At 40.9% G+C, this 21,829-nt stretch overlaps 1 protein-coding gene and 1 long non-coding RNA gene across 4 annotated transcripts in view; one reads left to right on the top strand and one right to left on the bottom strand.

Moving 5' to 3' along the window:
• The window catches only part of PROS1 (protein S), a 35,534-nt gene extending 15,269 nt beyond the window's left edge, over positions 1 to 20,265 (top strand). For all 3 annotated transcript variants that reach the window (XM_064167259.1, XM_064167258.1, XM_064167260.1), the window contains 9 exons: positions 1,130 to 1,255; positions 4,349 to 4,470; positions 9,684 to 9,802; positions 11,375 to 11,564; positions 12,212 to 12,379; positions 13,263 to 13,431; positions 15,353 to 15,501; positions 16,804 to 17,017; positions 19,861 to 20,265. In XM_064167259.1, coding sequence (XP_064023329.1) covers positions 1,130 to 1,255; positions 4,349 to 4,470; positions 9,684 to 9,802; positions 11,375 to 11,564; positions 12,212 to 12,379; positions 13,263 to 13,431; positions 15,353 to 15,501; positions 16,804 to 17,017; positions 19,861 to 20,006 — 1,403 coding nt within the window. In that variant the 3' untranslated portion in view covers positions 20,007 to 20,265. The remainder of the gene's footprint in view (positions 1 to 1,129; positions 1,256 to 4,348; positions 4,471 to 9,683; positions 9,803 to 11,374; positions 11,565 to 12,211; positions 12,380 to 13,262; positions 13,432 to 15,352; positions 15,502 to 16,803; positions 17,018 to 19,860) is intronic.
• LOC135188066 (uncharacterized) lies at positions 12,634 to 13,140 on the bottom strand. Its single transcript, XR_010307553.1, has 3 exons — positions 13,104 to 13,140; positions 12,929 to 13,006; positions 12,634 to 12,760 (listed from the first exon to the last, which is right to left on the bottom strand). It is a non-coding gene; the product is annotated as an uncharacterized LOC135188066 (long non-coding RNA).
• Positions 20,266 to 21,829: the final 1,564 nt, after the last annotated feature.

A 21,829-nucleotide genomic window follows, 5' to 3' on the forward strand; every position in this document is an offset into this window, starting at 1 on the left:
TATTACTGTTCATCAGCATCTGAAGAGTGTGTGTCAACCAGAAGGGACCAGTCTCTTTTTAGTGGTGTCCTGTCATAGCCCAAGGGGCAGTGGACATGAAATGGAACACAGGAAGTTCCACCTCAACAACTTCTTTTCTGTGAGAATGGCAGAGCACTGGAATGGGCTGTCCACACAGGTTGTGGAGTCTCCTGTGGAGGCTTTCAAAACCCATCTGGACATACTTCTGTGTGGCCTGCCGTAGGTGATCCTGTTTTGGCAGGGTTGTTGGACTTGATCTCCAGAGGTCACTTCCAACCTCTACCATTCTATGGTTACATCCAACTACAAACTTACAGACCCGGGTATTTTTGAGTACCTACAGTAACTGTAGAGAAGAAGGCTGAATTGAGGACATCTTTGACTTAAAAAATGTTTTGAGAGTCCTGTCAAGCCAGTGGCAGAATCCATTCCCTCATTCCACACCATTTCCACAACCTACTACAAAACCAGAATGATTCCTGCACATACAAGTGGAACTTGAAATACTACCAGAGACCAACTATGTCTTTGTCTACAAGATGATATGCTGCATCCAGACATCCCATCTTCATTTTAAAAATTACACTGAAAAATTGGAAACAACACAGAAGACAGACACAAAAATGTTTTGAGGAATGGAGAGACTGAGGGAGTTGAATACCTGTCAGCATAGTCTATTAAAATACGATTGTGACATTTATTGATTGTAGAATGTAAGAAACCCTGATATGATTGTATCTTGTCTTTGTGGATGCCTTCTTCCAAGATAGGATTTTATTATGCAGCTTGGTTTAGTTTATAGGAAATCTACTTACTGTTTCTCTCTCTGCCTTCTTGGACGTAGGTACCCTTTCCTGTTGCCACAAAACACAAGAGAATGACATGAGGAGGAAGGAAGAAATTTTTTTTTCACTGAGGACCTGAAAAAGTACCTTTTGGAGACCTCTAGAAGTTTTTATGGCTTTAGCTTTAGTCTGCTATGAAAGCTTGTGCTAGGTCTACCATGACAGTTGCAAGCCTCCACACAGTTTGCAGTTTTGGATAGAGTTAGGAAAAAAATCGTGTGGAAAAGAATGAGTTGTGTTTAATAACTTGTTTGTATTTCTAGATATAAATGAATGTGTACTACATCCAAATATCTGTGGGGCAGCCATCTGTAAAAACACCCTAGGAAAATATGAATGTGAGTGTGCAGAAGGCTACACATATAATTCAACTTCCAAGAACTGTGAAGGTAGGTTTTTACCCACCCCCACCACCCTAACATCTCATCTAGTGGTATATTTATCAATCTTCATATTGTTTATTACAGTATGGCTCAATCAGTTGTTGTGTCAGAGATTCAGACAGGCTGTCTGAAAGTTTCACAGGTCTAATTCCCCTAGATATGGGAAGAGCGTGGGCCTTGCACCCGATGGGCCGTATGCTAAGCGCATGGGCTTGTGCAACCACTTACACACCCGCCTTAGACAACTTGGCCCCTGGGCAGGCCAGACTTTGTGGCACCAGGCCTATTGTGTCCCTTTTGTCCATTTACCTCTAGTTTGGGCAGAAAAACATGTCTAGGCAAGGCAAGGTGTGAATAAACCTATTTGGGCCTATGGGCCCTCCACTACACCTGGTTGTCTAAATGAGCTATGGTGGAGTTTGAGATGCCCTGCCCCATGACCTTCCCTGGTACTGAGAGCAGACTGATAGGTCTGATCCTTTCTGCTCTTCTTGTAGATAATCCTTACATCTGCTACCCTCCAGTCCATTGGCACCTCCCCATTAGCCAGGACTTCTGGTAAATAATGGAAAGTGGTTTGGCGAGCAGTCTGCCAACTCCCTCAGCAGCCCGTCTGGCCCCACAGACTTGTGCATGTCTAAGTGACATAGCAGATCAGTGACCACTGCCTCATTTATTGTGATGTCCTCGATCTGATTCCCCTTCCTAACTCCTCCTTCCCGAGGGTGGGTGCTCAGGGTACTGCTGGATCCAGTGCTAAAGACAGAGGCAAGGTAGGCTTTGAGCACCTCAGCCTCCTCCTTGCCCTTAGTCACTAGGTTTCTCTCTGCATTCAAGAGGGGATGGAGATGTTCTCGAGTCCTCCTTTTGCTGCTAATGAATTTATAGAAACATTTTTTATCATCTTTAACAGCTGTAGCTAGGTTAAACTCTAGCTGTGCTTTGGCTCACCTCATTTTCTCCTTACATAGTTTTTCTGCCTCTATAGCCCTCACGAGAGCCCTGCCCCCTCTTCCAAAGGCCAGAGGCTCCCCTTTTGTTCTTGAGGTCCAGTCTAAGGTCCCTACTTAGCCAGGCTGGAGCCTTCCCTGCCGATTCATCTTTCAACACACAAGCACAGCCTGATCCAGTGTGCCTTTAACACTTCCCTCTTGAACTCATTTAAGAGTTCTGATACTTGAGCAAGTGTTCACCTTTGAAGGCATGGTAATTTCAGACCCAGTCACAACTTAATTTATATGTTTAAAACTCATTAAAGTTACGAGGATGCCACACAAAATAAATATGCAGAATGTCAGATAGACTTGAAGAAACTCTATAATAAAAATTCCTTATGCATTTAGCTTACATTTTGGATGAATAAAGCACTTAAAGGAGCAGAGAGAAACAGAAACATCTCCTGTATAACTTTTTCTACAGCTGTGAACCTAAGACCAGTTAGTACTGCAACACTCTAAAAAGGCATAATCATCAACTTTCCTCATATTTTGCAAACTATCTTCCAGTATGTATCAAGCCTTTGCCCAGAACAGGAAAACAATCTAGCAGTGCTTGCTGGTCACAGCATGTATGTTTAGAACCCAGTGTATCCTCAGAACCCAGTGAAACCCAGTGGAACAGAGCAGTTGGTTTGAGCTGGCTGTTACAGAAGTCCCATGATAGTAATGCAGAGAGCTCTCATTAAGAATTTAATTTCTTTTCCCATCCCTCACCTTCTTCCATGAGACAGATAATATATGGTGAAGTGGAAGCAAGGAGGTGGGGGAGCTGGCTGTAGAGTGCTAATGCCATGCTGAATTCTGTAGAACTTTGAATATGCTACCATTTTCTTCATGGCATCCTGTGCCTGTCAGAAGAATGGCCAAGATGCTAAAAGACTTCTAGAATACAGTGCAATCATTCTTAAACTTGCTAAGCTAGCTCAGAATGGCATTGAGAGTATTTCCAAAAAGATGGGGAGGAAAGCCTCACTGCTGTGTTCCTTTGGCCTGCTATGCAGCAGGAGACGGATCTCAGCTTGGCAGAACAGAGGTGAGCGATCATTTTGGAGCAGCACTCCTGTGATCATTTACTGCAGCAGAGGTAGAAATCAAAATAACATCCACAAGCTGTTGAAAATAGTATCCTATTTTGAAAAGTGATTATGCACACCCATTACAAAACAAGAGTTTCTTCAATAAGGTTTTGAGGTTGTTGTTGTTTTTTGTTTTGTGGTGTGGGGGGTTTTTATGTGCATGTGCATTGTTTGGATCGTTGTGGGTTTTTTGAGTGGGTTCCCCTGTCCATCCCCCCCTGCTGTTTTTTTTTCCTCCAAGCGACGAAGAAAAAAGTGTTGCAGGTTCTTTAATCTGATGCCTAAAGATACTCTCATATTCTCCTGACTGAGAGACATCTTTTTTGTTCCTGGTTTAGAAATGCAGCAGTTACATTGGCCTCTTACACACCTTTTCATTCACAAATTATTTACTACATAGAGCCTACTAAATAGAAAGTTTCTGTAGTTGCTTTACCTTGTTCACAGCTCGAATTGGATTTATCTCCACAAAAAGATGCTGTCTGAAACGTAGTTATTTATGAGGTTGTTATATGTTGTTTTAAAAGGTATCTTTTGCCCTAAGATTATTTTGGTTTTATATGGATAAAGCTGCATTCTTTCCTCAAATACTTGCCATATATGCTCTTAATACTGTTAAGTTCTCATGACATCTCCTAGGCAAAGGAAGAGATCTGACATGTATTCTATAATGGCATTTCTTCTATAAATGCTAGCGATTTATTGAAATCTCTTTCACTAATTCAACTACCTTATACCTCAGTGTCTTCCTGCCTCACAAATCAGACCAGCTTCTCCCCAGTTCTGCACTCAAGACTTGGGTCAGATTGCCAGGTTTTGTATGCTCACCAAGTAATTGTGCACTGTAGATTTTACATAGGGGAAATCCATTAGCATTAGTTCAGTTTAACAGTAGTCAGCTACTGGATTAATGTTACACCAGAGAACGTATCTTGTCTGTTATTCTGTCAGTTTATTGTGTTAGTTCTCTGTCTGTGCCATGAGTGGTCTGAGGAAATCATTCTGTATGCCTCCATTTCTCCTAGATATTGATGAATGTGCTGAAAATGTTTGCGGTCAACTCTGCGTAAATTCTCCAGGAAGTTACAGCTGCTATTGTGATGGCAAGAAAGGGTTCAAGCTCTCTAAGGACATGAAGAGCTGCGAGGTAAAACTGTACTTTGTGGAATTCGCTTGAGAAGAATCACGAAGTTGGATATTTCTTGATGGGAGGATAAGTTAGATTAAGGAAAATAGGAAGCTGTTGGAGAACCGATACAAAATTGCCAAGAAAGCGTTGGGGGCTCTGAGCTGTGTTGTCTTATAAAGCAGACCTGGCATGGATTTGGATGCCATTCAGTGCATTGATGTTCATTTACGGGCATCCTGTCAAGAGAAACTTGCCTTAGCCAGTCATTTTTATTCCATGCTTCTTCCAGTATAAGTTCTGGCTTCCTCCTGTGAAATAAATAATTTCTGTTCATCTTACTCAGAGCCAGAATACTCCAGGTGTCCATACACAGGGCCTTAGGCTGCCCAGAAGTTTTCACTCACTCTCCCAGAATTATTGTGTGCTTTGCCTATTTGGGTTGGAAAAAAGGAGTTTGTTTTCCACACTTCTCATCTGACATAGCTTAAAAAAGCACTTGGCACTTTCCAATTGAAGAAGGTCTTGCAGCCAAGATTTGCTACTCTTGGTCAGTTTGAACATTTACACTTCTTAGTAGCAGAAAGTCTGAAACTCTGGAGAAGGATTTTCTTGTGAGTGGTTCTCTGTGTACTTTGAAAGATCCAGGGAGGCTGAGACTTGTTATGTAAAGTGAATTCAGACAACTTCAACAAAAACTCCTCCTTTGTCATGCCTTCCTCTGGGGCCTGAGTGGTCCAGGACCCCTGAGGACTTTAGCAACTCCACCTTCTTTGTATCTTCTGTCACCAAGGCACCTACCTCATTCAGCGGTGGGCCTACATTGCCTCTAGTGCTAGTTTTTCCTGCAGTGTATTTGAAGAAGCCCTTTCTGTTGTCCTTGATCTCCCTTGCAAGGTTGAATTCCAAGGAGATGGTGATAATAGTATCAAAATTGTCTGTGACAAGTGGCAGGAAGACACACCAGAGTTGGAAGGATAGAAAGGGTTTCTATCACCAGGGGGGATAGAAAGGGCCTTCAGCCTGTTGCCCTGAAGCATGCTGTGAACACTGCAGCAAAGGCAAGGTCTTACAGAGCTGAGCCAAGGGCCTCTGCGATAACAAGGGGTTAGGAGGGTATCTCCCATGGAGCGCCTTGGGGGAAGTGTGAGGTGCCCCCTAATAAGGTGACATGGCTAAATGAAGTGCCTCTATACCAGTGCACACAGCTTGGTCTGCAAACAAGAGGAGTTGGAAGGTATCTTGCTACAGGAAAGCTAAAGGGTCAGGAGAGGAAGAAGGGGTGGAAGTGTTGCCCTCTATGTAAAGAAGTGGATAGAATGCAGAGAGTTGTTGCTGAAAAATAGCTGTGAGTAGGTTGAAAGCCTATGGGTAAATATTAGGGACTGGAACAACAAAGGGAGCCTTGTGGTAGGAGTCTGCTATAGGATGACTATTAATGAAGCCTTCTTACTCTAGCTCAAGGAGTCATCACATTCACAGGCTCTCATCCTTCTAGGGGATTTTAATCACCCTGACACGTGTTGGAAAATTAGTATGGCTGGCTGCAGGCAATCCAGGAGGTTCCTGGAGTGCCTAGATGACAACTTCTTAAGGCAAGAAATTAGCAGCCCTACACGAGGGGATGCATTATGGAACTTGCTGGTCACAAATGTAAGCAAAATCGTCAAGAGTGTCAAAGGCAGCCTGGGTGTCTCAGTCCAGAGGAGAGAGATTTGTTCTTACATGTTGCTGTGTTGTGGAATTAAGGCACAAGCAAAGCCAAATATCAAAAGTGAAACTATTTATTAAAGGGTAAAGTGAACGAAACAGAGAAAGAGAAAGGGAGACAGAGAGGGGAAAATGGAAGAAGAGAGGAGAAGAGCAGGAAAGGGATTATATTACCATCAGCCAGAGGAGGAGAGAGAGTTTCCAAAGTCCAGCCCTTTTCAGCTTGTGTTGCCCAGGGATGTTTCCAGCAAGTGATGTCTTCAGTGGAGTTTTGTCATAGCAGACATCACTCAGGTCTTTTTATGCCTTTTTTTAGTCACAGTCTTAGGTATGTGTCCAGTGTAGCCCTCTGGAGAATCTTTCTTTGTATTCTCATGCACTTGCAGTGGTCCAGAGCTAGGAGGAGTCCTACGCCTTTTCCTATCCACACACCACATACACATCCAGAGCTAGTCAGGCCAGGTGGCAAATGTGTTGCATAGTTCAGAAGCCTTTTACACCATCCTCCCTTTCCAGGGTAGCTGATGTGTAGAGATTATCTTGCCTTTGTTGCACATTCCAGGAGTCAATGTGCATGCAGTGGTCCCACACTAGCAGTGAGATTCTGCTGCTTGCCCCTCCACCTCTCACTTCTCCAGTGTACATCCCTGGGCGTTCAGGCAAACCACCCAGGATGTGCTTGCACCACACCTTGTGAGCAGCTGTTGTCTCAGGGGAGCAAAGATGATTTTATCTTTGTTGATTTACATGTACAGGACAGACAAGATTTAGTCTCTCAAAGTGGTCTGCACTGATCATGTGCTACTGCAGTTCACTGTCCGAAGGGATAGGAAGCCTACAAGGTGCATAGATAGGCCTCTAAATTTTAGAAAAGCAAAATTCCAGCTCTTCAAGAAGTTAGTAAACAGGACCCCATGGGAAATAGCCTTCAAGGACAAGGGAGCAGAACAGAGCTGTCAGGTCTTCAAGGGTGCTCTCTATAGATCACAGCAGATATCAACCCCCACATAGAAGAAGTCGGGCAAGGAAGGCAAGAGACCAGCATGGCTGAGCCATGGCCTGCTAGTCAAACTAAAGGGCAAGCTGGGGCTACGTAGGGAATGGAGGAAGGGATAGGCACCCTGGGAAGAGTATGGGGACATTGCCTGATTCTGTAGGGAAGAGGTTAAGAAAGCTAAGGCATGGCTAGAACTGAACTTGGCAAGGGATGTAAAAGAAAACAAGAAAGGCTTCTGAGGGTACATTAACAAAAAGTGTACCAGCTCTGAGGAGCAGTAGTGGGGAGCTTGTATCAGTGGACAAAAAGCTGAGATTCTCAACAACTTTTGCCTCAGTCTTCACTGGCAGCCCTCTTCTCATGGATCTTATGTTGATGGTCCACAAGTTGTAGACCAGGGAGACAATGAGCCCCAGACCCCTGAAGCCTTAGATGAAGACATGATACAAGAGAAGGTTTCCTTAGTCTATGTGAACTGAGCAGACAAAGATTGGGGTAGGGAACAGTCAAGTAAACTGAACATCCTGATGGAGTTGGCAGAGGTTATTGCCAGACCACTCTTCATCATCTTTAGTAAGTCAGGAGAAGTGCCTAGGGACTATAGAAAGGCAAATGTCACTCCAGTCTTCAAAAAGGGTAAGAAAGAAGACCCACATAACTGTAGAACTGTCAGCCTCACCTCCATCCCCAGAAAGGTAATGGAGTAGCTTATCCTCAGCACTGTTCTTAGGCATGTCAAGGACAAGAAGGTCTTTAGGAGCAGCCAACATGGTTTTACCAAGGAGAAGTCATGTTTGACCAACCTGATAGCCTTTTATGAGGATATGACCATGTAGATTGATGATGGTAGAAAAGTGGATGTGGTTTATCTGGATTTCAGTAAGGCATTTGACACTCTCCCACAGCATCCTTGCAACTAAACTGAGGTGGTGTGGTCTGGATGATAAGGTAGTGAGGTGCGTTGTGAACTGGTTGAAGGAAAGAAGCCAGAGAGTTGTGGTCAGTGGGACGGAGTCTAGTTGCAGGCCTGTGCCCAGTGGAGTCCCTCAGGGAGACAGTGCTGGGATCAGTTCTATTCAGTATATTCATCAACGACCTGTATGAGACCACAGAGTGCACTGTCATTCAGCGAGACATAGGCTGAGAGTAGGGCAGAGAAAAACTTAATGAAATTCAACAAGGGCAAGTGTAGAGTCTTGCAACTGGGAAAAAACAACCTCAGCTATCAGTATAGGCTGGGGACTGACCTGCTGGAGAGCAGCCATGGGGAAAAGGACCAGGGAATCCTAGTGGATGGGAGGCTGACCATGACCCAGCAATGTGCTCTTGTGACCAGGAGGGCCAGTGCCATTCTGGAGTGTATTAGAAGGGCTGTGGTTGGAAAGCTGAGGGAGGTTCTCGTGACCCTCTACTCTGCCCTGATGAGGCCACATCTGGAGTCCTGTGTCCAGTTCTGGGCCCTCCAGTTCAAGAAGGTCATAGAACTGCTTGAGAGAGTCCAGAACAGAGCCACAAGGCTGATTAAGGGAGTGGAATGTCTTCCTTATAAAGAAAGGCTGAGGGAGCTGTGGCTCTTTAGTTTGGAGGAGACTAAGGGGTGATCTCATTAATGGTTACAAGTATGTAAAGGGTGAATGCCAAGAGGCTGGAGCCAGGCTCTTCTTGGTAATGCCCAATGACAGCAGAAGGGGCAGTAAGTGAAAGCTGAGGCATAGGAAGTTCCATGTAAACGTGAGGAAAAATTTCTTCACTGTGAGGCTGACAGAACACTGGAATAGGCTGCCCAGGGGAGTTGTGGAGTCTCACACTCTTGAGGTATTCAGGGCACACTTGAATGTGATCCAGTGTGATATGCTATAGGTGATCCTACTGTGGCAGGGGGGTTGGACAAGATGATCTTTCAAGGTCCCTTCCAGCCCCTAACATTCTGTGATCTGTGATTGTTTTCAGATCTGAGACAGGACAAGTACATTCAAGGAATAACCAGATACAAACATTTTCTATTTATCTGTTTCTTAATCCCCATGTAAGTTGTTATTTTTGTAGTCCAGGTAAATGTTTCTAGTAGTGCTCTGAGTAGTTGTACATCAATATCGATAAAGAAAATAGAAGGTGATGTTAAAAGTTATTAACACAGCCCTGGCCATATTCCCTTCCAACACATCTTCAGATTTAGATCCCAGTCAGTTTTAGTAATGTATTCTGGCAGGACCATAGTAGGCATGTGTCACAGGTCCCTGATGAAAGTACTCTGCTGTAAGATTTGAATTCTTAATGTGATTACTAAATATTTAAATTCAGTTGCAATCCACTAGAACCGTTTTGACACAAATTGTCCTCCAGCTGCTTAAGTAGTGCACATTTCAAGCAACACCAAACCCCTCTTCATTTTCAGGTAGGAATTTAATTTTTAAAAACAAAAGAGGTAAGCTCTTGCTTACAAAAAAAGGAACATGCTAGCATCCACCAGCACTTCTTGAGCTATTGCAATGGATTAAGAGCATGTTCTGTTCTCTGCTGTTTTCAGTCTGTTACTGCATGCATTCCACTGAACCTTGAAAAAAATTACGAACTGCTTTACCTGGCGGAGCAATTTACAGGAATTCCTGTTCTGTACTTAAAGTTTAAATTGCCAAACGTCACCAGGTAAGCATTTTCTGTTAGTAAAAGTGTGCATTAAAATGATGGGTATTTGTCTACACTCAGTTTCTGAGGATTTAGCAAGCATGTATTGCATGCCTTAATTATTTCACCATCTCCCAGCTAGTTAAGATACCTTAATGTGGAGAATTAATTAACTCAAGTTCTTACCTGTACTAGCACTAAGAAGAAGTTGGAGTCATTTGAAAGTGGACAGACAAAAGTAATATATTTGGGGTGAGTTTACAGCATCTCTTGCAGGTGGTAGTGTGTCCTTGAGCCACCTCATTAACACAAACAGCAGCTCTCTTACGTGGCAAAACTGAAAAGTCAGCAAGTTTCTTCCAGATACCTCAGAAGTGGGTAGGAAGCAGTGGCAGCTGTGTCCCAGTCAGGAAACAGCACATGGCTAGGGCAAGGATTGCACCAGTGGCACTCAGATGTGACTATATCTATGATTAACAGGGCTGGAGTCTTCCAACCATTGCAGTGCTGTTGTAGGAAGAGATGTATGGGCTGGGTGACAAAGTTCAAAGAAATCCAGACTTGAATGACAAAAAAAAGGAAGAGGATTGAGCGCAGTAAGTTTAATAGGCAGTAAGTCCCATTGGTTTGTAGACAAAAGAACAAAAAATTTGCTTTCTCTTCCTCTGATTAAAGAGCAGGGGCTGGGGAAAGTGGGTGGTGTTGATATAGATTTAGAATTGGTGGCATTTAGAACTCTCAACATAAATTCAGCTGTTACAGAAAAATGATTACTGTACAACTTACAGCTACAGTTATAGATGGGAATGGCTTTTGTTTGGGTGTTTCTGCTGCTTCAGTTCAGACAGAATGACTTTTCTGTGAGTCTTATGAGAGACAACGGCATCTAGTGGACAAAGAACAAGAGCGAAATCAACCTGAGTTCTTAACTACAACTCCCTTACTTGTTTCTTTTGTTGTCTTCAGCAAATCCTAAATTCCAAAAGTTTTGTTTTCTCCTTTCATCCTTAATCTGTTCTGTCATGTTCAAAACTTCTGGGAGACAAAGACTGGTTTTTGCTACACTTGAATAGTGTTTCTTCCACTGTACAGGTGCTATAATATAATCCATAATTTTGCTATATACACACATTCAGCCTACTGCCAAGATCCAAACAGCAAACCCTTGAGTTAAAGGATGACTTCTAAAAGGCAGGTAACTAAAGCAAATTGATAGGTTGTAAATGTTGCAAGGACAATCCACGTCACATCTCCATGAAATGAAGTGGGAATATTCCATCTCTCAAGCAGCTGTTACTGGTGTCCTTCACATGTAAAGCTCATTGCATGTTTGGGAACTAAAACAAAGCTATTTCAAATCCCAACTCAGGGTGTCAATCTCAGAATTTTTCATGGTATTCAGATGAACAAATCTTACATTAAATTCTGCTTTTCAGTAATTGTGTGCAAATGTCACAACTGCTCAGATACAGTTACCAAAAGGTTAACATCTTTGAACACTTTTTTTTGGTACCTTAGTAATGAGTTATCCTAAACTTTACAGCAGTTCATGTTTCCTGTCTTCTTAATTAAGATTCTTTATTCACAACTCAGATTTACAGCAGAATTTGATTTCCGAACATATGATGCAGAGGGAGTTATACTGTATGCAGAATCCATTGACAATACAGCATGGATCTTGCTTGCTCTTCGTGATGGGAAGATTGAAATTCAGTTCAAGAATGAATTTGGAACAAAAGTCACCAGTGGAGGCAAAGCCGTTAACGATGGATTGTGGCATATAGTAAGCTGGAATTTCTTCTCTCCTTTTCTTCCTTTAACCCACTATGGGAACATCCTGTTTTGATAAGTAAAGTAGGGAGAAACTAAGCAACTACTAAAAAGGCTTAAAATGATATCCTTAAATCCCAGATGTAAAAATCAACCAAGAAATGCATAAGAATACCTTACATCTGGGAAACTGTGGCACTTGTTTGTGACCAAAAAACGAGGTAATCATCACTAATTGGCAGCAGAAGAATTATTCTTTGTAGTCATTAAAAAAGACAATACCTAATAACAGCACGAGCAAGCACTGAACCTATTCTGTCTGTGTCTCATCTGAAGGTTCAGTCCTCTGTATCAGTTTGCAGTGGTATGACTGTGAAATGTGGATTTGAAATAACAGCAACTGTAGAAATCAGCTTCTTGGAAACTATAGTGCATAAGTTGCATGGGCTTTCCCAGGGGTGGGATAGGGGTGGAGTAGAAGATCATCCTCCCATGGATGTTCATGGATACAGACAGTTGTTACGATTACATTAAAACTATATTGCAAGTTATCTATGTAGAGAAAGATTACTTATGCTTCAGGTAGGTATATGCCATTAGTTATTTAAAATACTCTGTGTTTGTGTGTGTATATATGTAATTAGTTGCATTTCATTCTAGATATCAGTTGAAGAACTAGAACACAGCATCAGTGTAAAAATAGCTAAAGAAGCTGTGATGAGTATTAACAGCCCAGGAACTCTTTTCAAGCAATCACAAGGTTTCTTGGAAACTAAAGTGTACATTGCAGGATTTCCTCGCAAAGCGGGCAATAATCTTGTTAAGCAGGTAACTAAATAAGAGGTTATTAAACCACGGTTTTGAAAATAAGCATGTATGAAGCTTTGTAGTTGTAGTACACAGCACTGATGGCCTAAGCTGTCAGGATTCTGTAGTGTGTTTCATCGTGTAGCTTTAGGGTTCCCTAAATAACTAGCACTCTTACTGCGAGAGCATTTCAGTGTGATTCATGTTTCTTGCTAAACTGAATAGATGCAGAATTCCCTTTGCAGGCAGCACAATGAGCTTTCCTTTTCACTAGATTTTATGATAGTTTAGGATAGACAAGGGCCATGATTCTTTCAGTTTTTCATCCTCAGTGACTCTGTCTTATGCTGAGTGCAGGTACAGTCAAGTAGTTGAGACTGTCTGATTTGCAGTCCAAAAGCCCTGAAACGAAAATTGGCAGTCTAAGCAGAGAGGCAGAAAGTAACTTTAAAGCGGAAGTTGCACCTTAAAAATTTTTTTTTGCTTAATAATGGAGAGTGGGGAAAGCAGGAAGCAATACAGTAACATCTCTTTATCCATCAGAAAGTCATGCCTGAAATTCCTTCTTACTTTGGTAAAAGATGAAACCTTGGACAAGGAACAGTTCTATTGGTCACTGTCTTTCAGCTACAGAAAAGCTGTTGTGACCTAAACAGAAGGACAGCATGAGCTTTAAAAATTGAAACAATCTATTTTGTACAGATCATTGACAACAAACCAGGAAATGTTATTAAATCAGAAATACCTTCAGATGGCTAAGATACTAACTGCATGCCATCCCAGCAGCAGTGATAAGTCTTTTGCTTGCTACCCATAAATTAGTTGATATGTCATGTGATGCTGATTATTAGTGATTTGAAAGCAGCCTTGAGTGCAAACACCTAGTGTGGCAATTCTTCTGCAGATTAACCCTCGGCTAGATGGATGCATTCGTGCTTGGAACCTGATGAATCAGGGACATTCAGGTGTAAAAGAAGTAATTCAAGAAAAACAAAGCAAGCACTGTTTAGTATCAGTGGGGAGAGGATCTTTCTACCCTGGCACTGGAATGGCAGCGTTTCAGATAAACTACAGTAAGTATTTTTCTCTCTCTTCCTGTGTTTGTTGAGCTGGTGATGTAACTGATGAATTGTTAGAGACGTACAGAAATTAAGCTGCATGCTGCTGCATCCAACAATGAATCCCATTGCTTCTGTTAGAAATTTCCTTGAATGAGAATTTAATTTCGTTTCCAAAGTGTTTTAGGAAATGTATTCCTTATCTGCAAAGGAGGGACACATTGAGTGTCCACAGATCTAATCCCTGTTCATCAGTGGGAAAGGTAATCATGATCTAGTGGAGGATGTCCCTGCTCAGTCCAGCGAAGTTGGACTAGATAACCTTTGTAGGTCCCTTCCAACCCAAACCATTCTATGATTCTATGTTACTGACAGAAAAAGAAGATTGGGTGTGGAGAAAGGGATCACTGATAATTGTGTGTGTAATTCTGCTTCTAAACAAACATCTTATCTAGAGGTTTTAGGTGCATCTCTTACTCCCTCCTGAATCCAGAACTGTGGTGGGTTTACAGCACTTAGAACTTGGGATTTACCCCCTAAAGGTAAATTACCACACTACTCAGAATTTTGGAAGTAAAATGTAATTGTTATTTGCAAAGTTTGCTACATATAAAAGGCAATAAACATACACAAATACATATATACATATGTAACTAGGCAGCAGCCCAGCTAATCCTCCTGGACAAAAAGTCATGGGGCCCCCTTGTACAAAATGCCAGCTAACAGAATATTATCTCTTCCCTGCTCCCAGTCAGCCTTCTTAACAGCATCAACAATTCTCAAGGCAGAGAAGCAGACAAAGCCAGAGGGACAGACAGAGGGAAGAAACGAGCAAGCAAGAGAACGAGAACATCGGATTATATAGAAAAATAACAATCCAATGAAATGACATAAATTTATTGCTTATGTTCTGTTCAGCCACTTTTTGGGATGTACTATTGAATCCTCTCAAAAAATGTTATTTACAATTTAGAAGTAGGACACTAGTCTTTAAAGCTGTAACAAGAATTTTGTTGCCTGACCTCCTATCCAAATTTCCGTTTCATCAGCTTTCTCTCATTCATTCCCCTGTAACATGATGCCGTGACTTCTCCTCACCTTTGTGTTTGTGTCTATTGCCATGACTTCAGTCCCCCTCTCCTTTACGTTCTCCCTCATCCCTCCACCAAATCTGAGAGGCTGCTCACACCTAGCACTGCCTTTCTATGAGCTTTCAAACTCAATTTTCCCTGCTATTTTCGTTTGTGCAGGAATACAGCTTCACCTGATATTTTAGGATTTCTGCATCCTCAGGAAACTACTAGATTTAAGTGGGAAGATGCAAAAGATGACAAATACCTTTAAAAAATATTTTTATATTAGCTTCACTATGAATGCATCATATGAAGTTATATTTGCACTATTTGCATATTTGCTTTATGCACCTGCAGATTCCCACTGTAACAGTGGAACTGCTTTGGAATGTAAAACTGTATGGGAACGACAGATCTTCTACTCAGTGGCAGTCATTTGTGAGTAAATTGGATTTTTGGGTACCATTTTGAACTGATTGCTAAATGGATGTGGTACCTGTTCCTCCTTAGAATGGAGGAGATGAAACAAAAACAGTCCAATAAGCACAGATTAGGGAAAAAGCAGGATTATGTTTCCTTTTTATTCTTTTTTTGTTCTCTCAGGGGGGGATTGATTGCTGTTCTTTGGCTATATCTTTGCCAGGTTTGAGGTTTTTTTGTTTGTGGGTGTTCTTACCTTTGTTCAGTTGGGCTTTTTTAGACTTGTAGTTCTTTCTAAAAGTTCCAAAGTTCACTTAAGTTTTTGGAGACTAGTACTTTTTTTTTCCCACATCTGGGAGCATATTAAATACTAATTTTTAACAACTTATTAATTCTTCATTAGCAGATGGATTTATTAATTTAAATTATTCTTTTTGCAACAGACAATCTTGACAGTGATGAAGATTGGCTAATAAATGTGACTCTGACTATTCGCCCATCCACTGACACTGGTGTTATGTTTGCCTTGGTTTCTAATGAAACAGTGCCACTTGCTTTGTCCATAGTGGACTCTAACTCCTCTGACTCACAGGTGATCTTACAATTGTGATAGCAGCTGATATACATACAAACCACAGCTCTTGTTTTTGTCTTGCTTAATTTACTACTCCACTTGGGAAAAATCAAACTAAAAGAGCTGCTCACCCTTACTGGTGGGTTTACACCACTTAGAGTTTGGGATTTACCCCCCCAAAGGTAAATTACCACCCTATTCAGAACTTTGGAAGTAAAATGAAATCATTATTTACAAAGTAGGCTGAATATACAAGATAATAGACATACTCGTACACATATACAAGTAGAGAATAACCCAGCTGACTCCCCAGAACAAAGCCCATGAACCCCTCTGTAAAAATGCAGACCCCTCTGGACAGAAGTCCAGGGGGCTGTCGCCAGCTAAGACAATATTATCTCTTCCCTGCTCCCAGTCTTAACAACTGCCTAAACAAATGGTTGGTGCAGAGCAGGGGAGGCTGGATGGAAGTGGAACAACGGGAAAAGCAGGCCAAGCAAAAAGAGGAAAGAAAACTGAACCTCAGTTCTGTTCAGCCCCCTGTTGGGACATACTTCTGAATCCTCTCAGAAATTTCATTTACGATTTAGAACTAAGACAGTAGTCTTTAAAACTGTAACAGCTTACTTGCCAGGAGCTGGTAGGCTGAAAAAACATTTTGCAAAGCTCTGAGATTATACAGTGGCATGCAGAAAATACATCACTAGTCACAATTGCTACAGCAATGACTGAGCACTAAACCTTGTTATGTCAACTACTGTCCATTTTGTCAGATCATCTTTAACTTTTCCTTACAAATGCACAAAGCACAAAGAGGAATATGACAGAAGCAGAATATTATAGTAATGGCATCATGTTAGTTCAGTTTATAGAAAGGTCTTTTTGTCCTTAAGTTTCTGTTTACACCTGTTTACATCAGGCATTCCAAGGTAGAACATGATTAAACACTAGGGCTGATCCATGCTTTTGTCTAAATTATGAACACATAGTGAATGCTGGGTTACCTTTGAAACGGGAGGAGTACTCTTTTTGGTTGTAAGAGAAATAGAATTTCACCCCAGAACCATAGTCAGAGATGTATTACAGTGAACATTCTCACTTACAAATTCAATTAGTATAAATAAATGGCATTCATCACCAAAGGTTATGATTATGCATCAACTTTGGTAACTTTTCCAGCTTCAGGTACCAAGTTTTAGAAACGTGGCTTCAACATCTCCTTTTCTTCTACTTCCAAATATAAAATGCATCAGAACTAAGTATAATTGTGTGTTAAATTTATATGTGGCATCTATTGTGACCTACCATTCTTCATTTCAGAAAATCATTGTGACCATTGGAAACATCACCGTTGCACATCTGGAATCAAAGAAATTATGTACACCTAGAAAAGTTCTCATTGGACTTCGAGTAACAAAACAACAGCTTGAACTGTCTGTTGATTCACACACAGACAGAAGCAGTCCAGAGCAGCTGTCTTTCTTGCATCAAGCAATGATGGCAAATGTTGTTACCTATTTGGGCGGCCTGCCAGGTGAGCTTTATTTCTTTTCATTAATGCGATTTGTTTGTGGAAACCTGATTATATTCAGCTTTACCCAAGAAAGAAAACCGATGCAGGTTCTTTCCCAAGAGCTTCTTGTTTCATACAGTGGATTCGGCTTTTCAACAGTAGCATTATGTGGCCCATTAAAAAACATGAATCTTTCTGGAGAGGTCTGAATTTGGGAAACGTCTTCATTGTAAAGCTGAGGGGGACCGAGCGTTATGTATTTCTGCAGTGTCGCCAGCTGGCACAATTTAGAAACTACATCAAGCATGTGAGGAACCCAGGCATTTGTGAGCAAATTGCCAGCAGTGAGTTAAAAGTCAGGAACGTAATTTCAGTAGTTAGAGTCTGGGCAGTAGATGTGTGGCAATATTTCTGAGACAGAAAATGTGTTGAAATAGCAAATATTTTATATAAAGCAAGCTGCAAGTTCATCCCCAGTCATAAGACATTTACAAGCTGGAAGTGTGCACATATTTATCTATAAAATAGTTCAACTTCAGGGTGAGTCATGAGGAAGAATAGCATTGCCACACATAAGGCATTTTCAAAGCCTAAGGTCCTCAAACTTGAAAATTCATAGGGCTACTGGCAGGGATTTTCTGTATTCTCTGCTATTTCAAGGAGAATAAGTCACAATTCCTGTGGAAATTCTGAGAGTTTTACCAACAGTCTTGCATTGACATCCATTTTGCATCCAGGCTGCAATGTCATATCATTGCCCCAGATACAGCTAGTCTTTATTTATAGTGTTTCTTCTGCAGGAGACAAAGGTACACTGAAGTAAAAGGGGAGGAACTGCGTATCCTTTGGAGATGATTCCTTTAGGTATTTCTTCCTAGGCAGTGCACAGGGGAAACTGGAATCACTGTTCCCCACTCTAGACTTGCTTGTCAAAAAAGAAGGAAGGTATTCAAGGCAGCACTTAAGGTACTAAAGTCTTTGAAGTGGTGGCTGCCTTAGTATCCAGACCTGTATGTTGGAACCAACTTGGTCTTTACAAGTCTTTGTAAGCTTGTAGTCAAGGAATATAGCAAGATAGAGGCACCAAATATGACAGTTTCTCATGCCTTTTTTTTTAATGGATATTCTTTATTTTGGGAACAAGATAACCAGGTAAGTTCAATTGAAATTGAATGTGTAGAATGGGAAAAATAAATGGTTCAGTACTGTCACAGACCTCAATTAGGTGAGTATCAGTGTTCTGTAATTCCTGCTCACTTATAAAAGAGAGATGAAGTCAGTACTTACTTGGTAAAGACAAGTCAGTAAGTTAATTGAGCCACAGTAACTACCATTCCAGTCATTTCTTAGACCTCTTCATCTTCCAGATATTTAAATGATTCTTTCTAGTACATTGCCACCTACAGAATAATTGGACTCTTAAGAGTCTTGACTTCAGTTATGCATCTCAAATAGATAAGAAGCAAATATTAGTTATGTGCCACTTCTGAAGTCTAATCTCTTTGTTTTGAAAGGTATCTCAGCATGCAGTTTAACAAAACACTCTCTCTATGCATGAACATTTTCTATTTAGAGGTCTCAAAAACACAACAAAAAAACCCACATTGTCCAAATGAACCTATTCCACAACAGTCTGTTACTGAAGACTGAATATGTAATATAGGAAAACTACTTGTGGTCTTTGTGTACAGCCAGTTTGACTACATCAGTTCATTTGCTCACTCTTAACTCACTCCTGAAATGTCTGTGGGATTACTGAGCAGTATAAAAAGGTAGGTAAGGATCCTCACGCTGAGCTACAGCACACTATGTGGTTAAAAGCCGCATAATAAAAATCTGATCTTCCTTAAATGCCTGAAGTCTTCATTTTTGACACACATGTCTTCAAACTAGTATCAGTGTTGGAAGTATGCCTCTTTGTTAATTCACACTGCTAGTGCAGGCAGTATGAGACTTACTGGTTGTGTGGCAGCAGTGTTACCATCACTGGAGTAAAAAGAGCAGAAAGACACAATTCTACCAAATGGTTTGTGCAGTACCGCAGATTGCAGCAAAATGAAATCACAGGGAAACAACATTTCTTGTTCCCAAACAATCAAGTTTGTCTTCTAGGAGGTACAGGATGATTAACATTTGAAAAAAAAGAAGATAATACTCTTGAGATCATCTTCTAGGCATCCTCATTGTAGTTTCTGAAGGTCCTTGGATCATCTTATGTCTACCTTAAAAGAAACCAGTTGTAGCCTGAGACCTCAGAACAATGCCTGCTTGTGATTTTGTGATTCACTGCTTCCTGGAAGGATATCAGTGATCTGATGTTGCCATAACCCAAATAATACCTAAACGAGCAACAGACAAAGTGAGTCTTTTACAGAGAATTCACTTCCAAGAAGCAGTAAACAAGCAGCAAAATAAGTGAAGATCCCAGAAGTCCCCCTATCTGAGAACCTGCAGATTCAAATTCAGAGTAGCTCTCTGACAAAAGTAAGATGGTTCTTTCTGTGACCTTTCAAATCATAAACATCTGCTTATAGGTCAAGACAAGAACCTTGTGTTCCAGAAGACAAACTGTTGATTTGTTGCTAATACAGGAAATGCTACTATGAACAAAAAATTGTGTGTAGGTTTCTGGGTGGGAATACACTTCTAATACACACTGCGATTTGTACTGACCTGTCTCAGATTTGCTGCCATTGTCTCAGAGGAAGAGCAGAGATGAGCTCGAGTGTTTCCAGCCAGATTGCTTTTTATTCTCCTGTGGCTAACGGGTGGGGAATGGAGCATTCCCCATGGTTTTGCTAATCTGAAAAACATGTAAGAATTTGCATACGTTGGCCTAATAAATTGAATGTGTTTCTGTGCAGATGTTCCTCTGGGTTCTACCTTAGTAACCGTTTTTTATAATGGCTGCATGGAGGTGAAGGTCAACAACAGACAGCTGGATCTGGATGAAGCCATTTCTAAGCACAATGACATTAGATCGCACTCATGCCCACTGATTATGCAGTAACCCTTCAACTTGTAATTTAATTTTTTTCTTTCAGATGTAATTTGTGTAGTCTCATGCCATGAGTAAGTCTGTGTCATTCTATTCAAGATGTGACAGCAAAATAGTCAACAGGGTATTTTTCCTGTCCTTTACATAGAACGGAGGGAGGGAAACAACCCCTTTTTTTAGCTGCAGAGACAATCAAGATCAGAATTCTGTAAAAGATTCATTTATTCACATCAGTAATAAATCTTAAGGATAAAATTGTCCTCTGTGTTCATACTGTGCCCTTGATACATTCAATTTTAAGAGAAATATTCAAGAAGTTCTGTTTAGAACTAATTTCAATTCTTAATTTTCACATATCAGCAAAAAATTGCAAGTTGCAAATTCTCGTAGTGTATTTGAACCTAAACAAATTCAGTCTCATTACAATTTCTCAAGCATACAAAGAAAAATCTGCAAGTTTTGTAAAATGTGCTTTTGGTAACAGGAAAAAATAGCTTGGGCACTGTATTCTGGATGCTGTAAATACGTTTGCAAGTTGTATCAATATTAATAAGCAGTCTCAAAATGAAAATGGTTTTATTATAAGTAGCTCAATTTTTGAAAGTAGCTCTTGTTATTCTCTACCAGCCTTAATTCTTCTATCTTAGGAACCCAGCTTTAGATTTTTAAGTGCATTCTGAATCAGATCAGGTAATTTAAAATACACCACTGGCATTTGGAAAACAGAGAGGAGATGGCTTGACAGAAGGAGCACTGGTCTTTGTCACAGGGCATCAAACTGGAATTTACTAGGATGAGAAATTGTGTTGAATGTCTCTTCTGTTTGTGACAAATCTAGTACTCCTTAATATGAGCACCCTCTATTAGTCCATCATATTCCTATTGTTTAGGTCAAGTTTGCATTCGCACAGCCCCAGAGGAGATTTTTTTGTGAGCCCAGTGGCAGCTGTCTCTGACATACTCGAAAGCCTAAATTATGCTAGTAACAACAGAATGTAAAGTCAGATTCTTCTTAGGCAACTTCAGTGGAACAGGTAGTTAGAGAAGTACTGTTTTCTTCAGGTGTGCTCATTTTGAGATTTTCTGATATTTGTTTAACATTTCTTGAGTGTTCTTTGCACTTCCAACCTCATTTTAATAAAACCAGAAGCCTCCCTGTGAAGCTGACCTAGTGGTTCTGTTAAGCCCAAATTAAACAAGTAGCAGGAGAACCGACAAAAGCAGTGAATACATACTCTGATCCATCAACCAGAGAGTTACTTACCTGCCAGGATTCTTGACCTGAGGTTTTCTTTCCTTGCTTGAGACATTGAAATGGAAATGCATGTACAGAAGGATGGCTTGTGACAGTATTCTGAGGATTGCCTTCTCCAGAGGTATTTCCAGTGACATTAGTGATGTTCTTTCATTGTTGAGAATATTGGAGAATCTGAGTCCATTTTCCCAACATTGTTGCTTTGTCTAAAGTTATTCTCAATTCCACTTCCCACTTGTGTAATGTAGTACAGGACTAACTGCAGCTTTCACACCAGCAGCCTCCCTAGGCAGCCGCTCATCAGCAGGTGTACTGTATGGCTCACATATGTTGGCAACGAGTAGTAGCCAGTGAACTACTGGTTCACTTTTCTGGCAGAGTACGTGAAAAAAAAAAACAAACCAACAAAAAAGGCTTCATTTTTCTGGACTACATGAAGGAGAAAAGATCCCTCCCTGATCTTCTCCCTTCTCAAGACACACATTCTTCATTTGAGCCTAAACTGAAGAATAATTTGACCCAAATAAGGAGGTTCTGCATGCAAGCCAGAGGTAAGCTGACACTTTGGGCATCAAATACA

This window comes from Pogoniulus pusillus, chromosome 28 (assembly GCF_015220805.1).
Source record: "Pogoniulus pusillus isolate bPogPus1 chromosome 28, bPogPus1.pri, whole genome shotgun sequence".
In the NCBI taxonomy this organism is placed as follows: Eukaryota; Metazoa; Chordata; class Aves; order Piciformes; family Lybiidae; genus Pogoniulus; species Pogoniulus pusillus.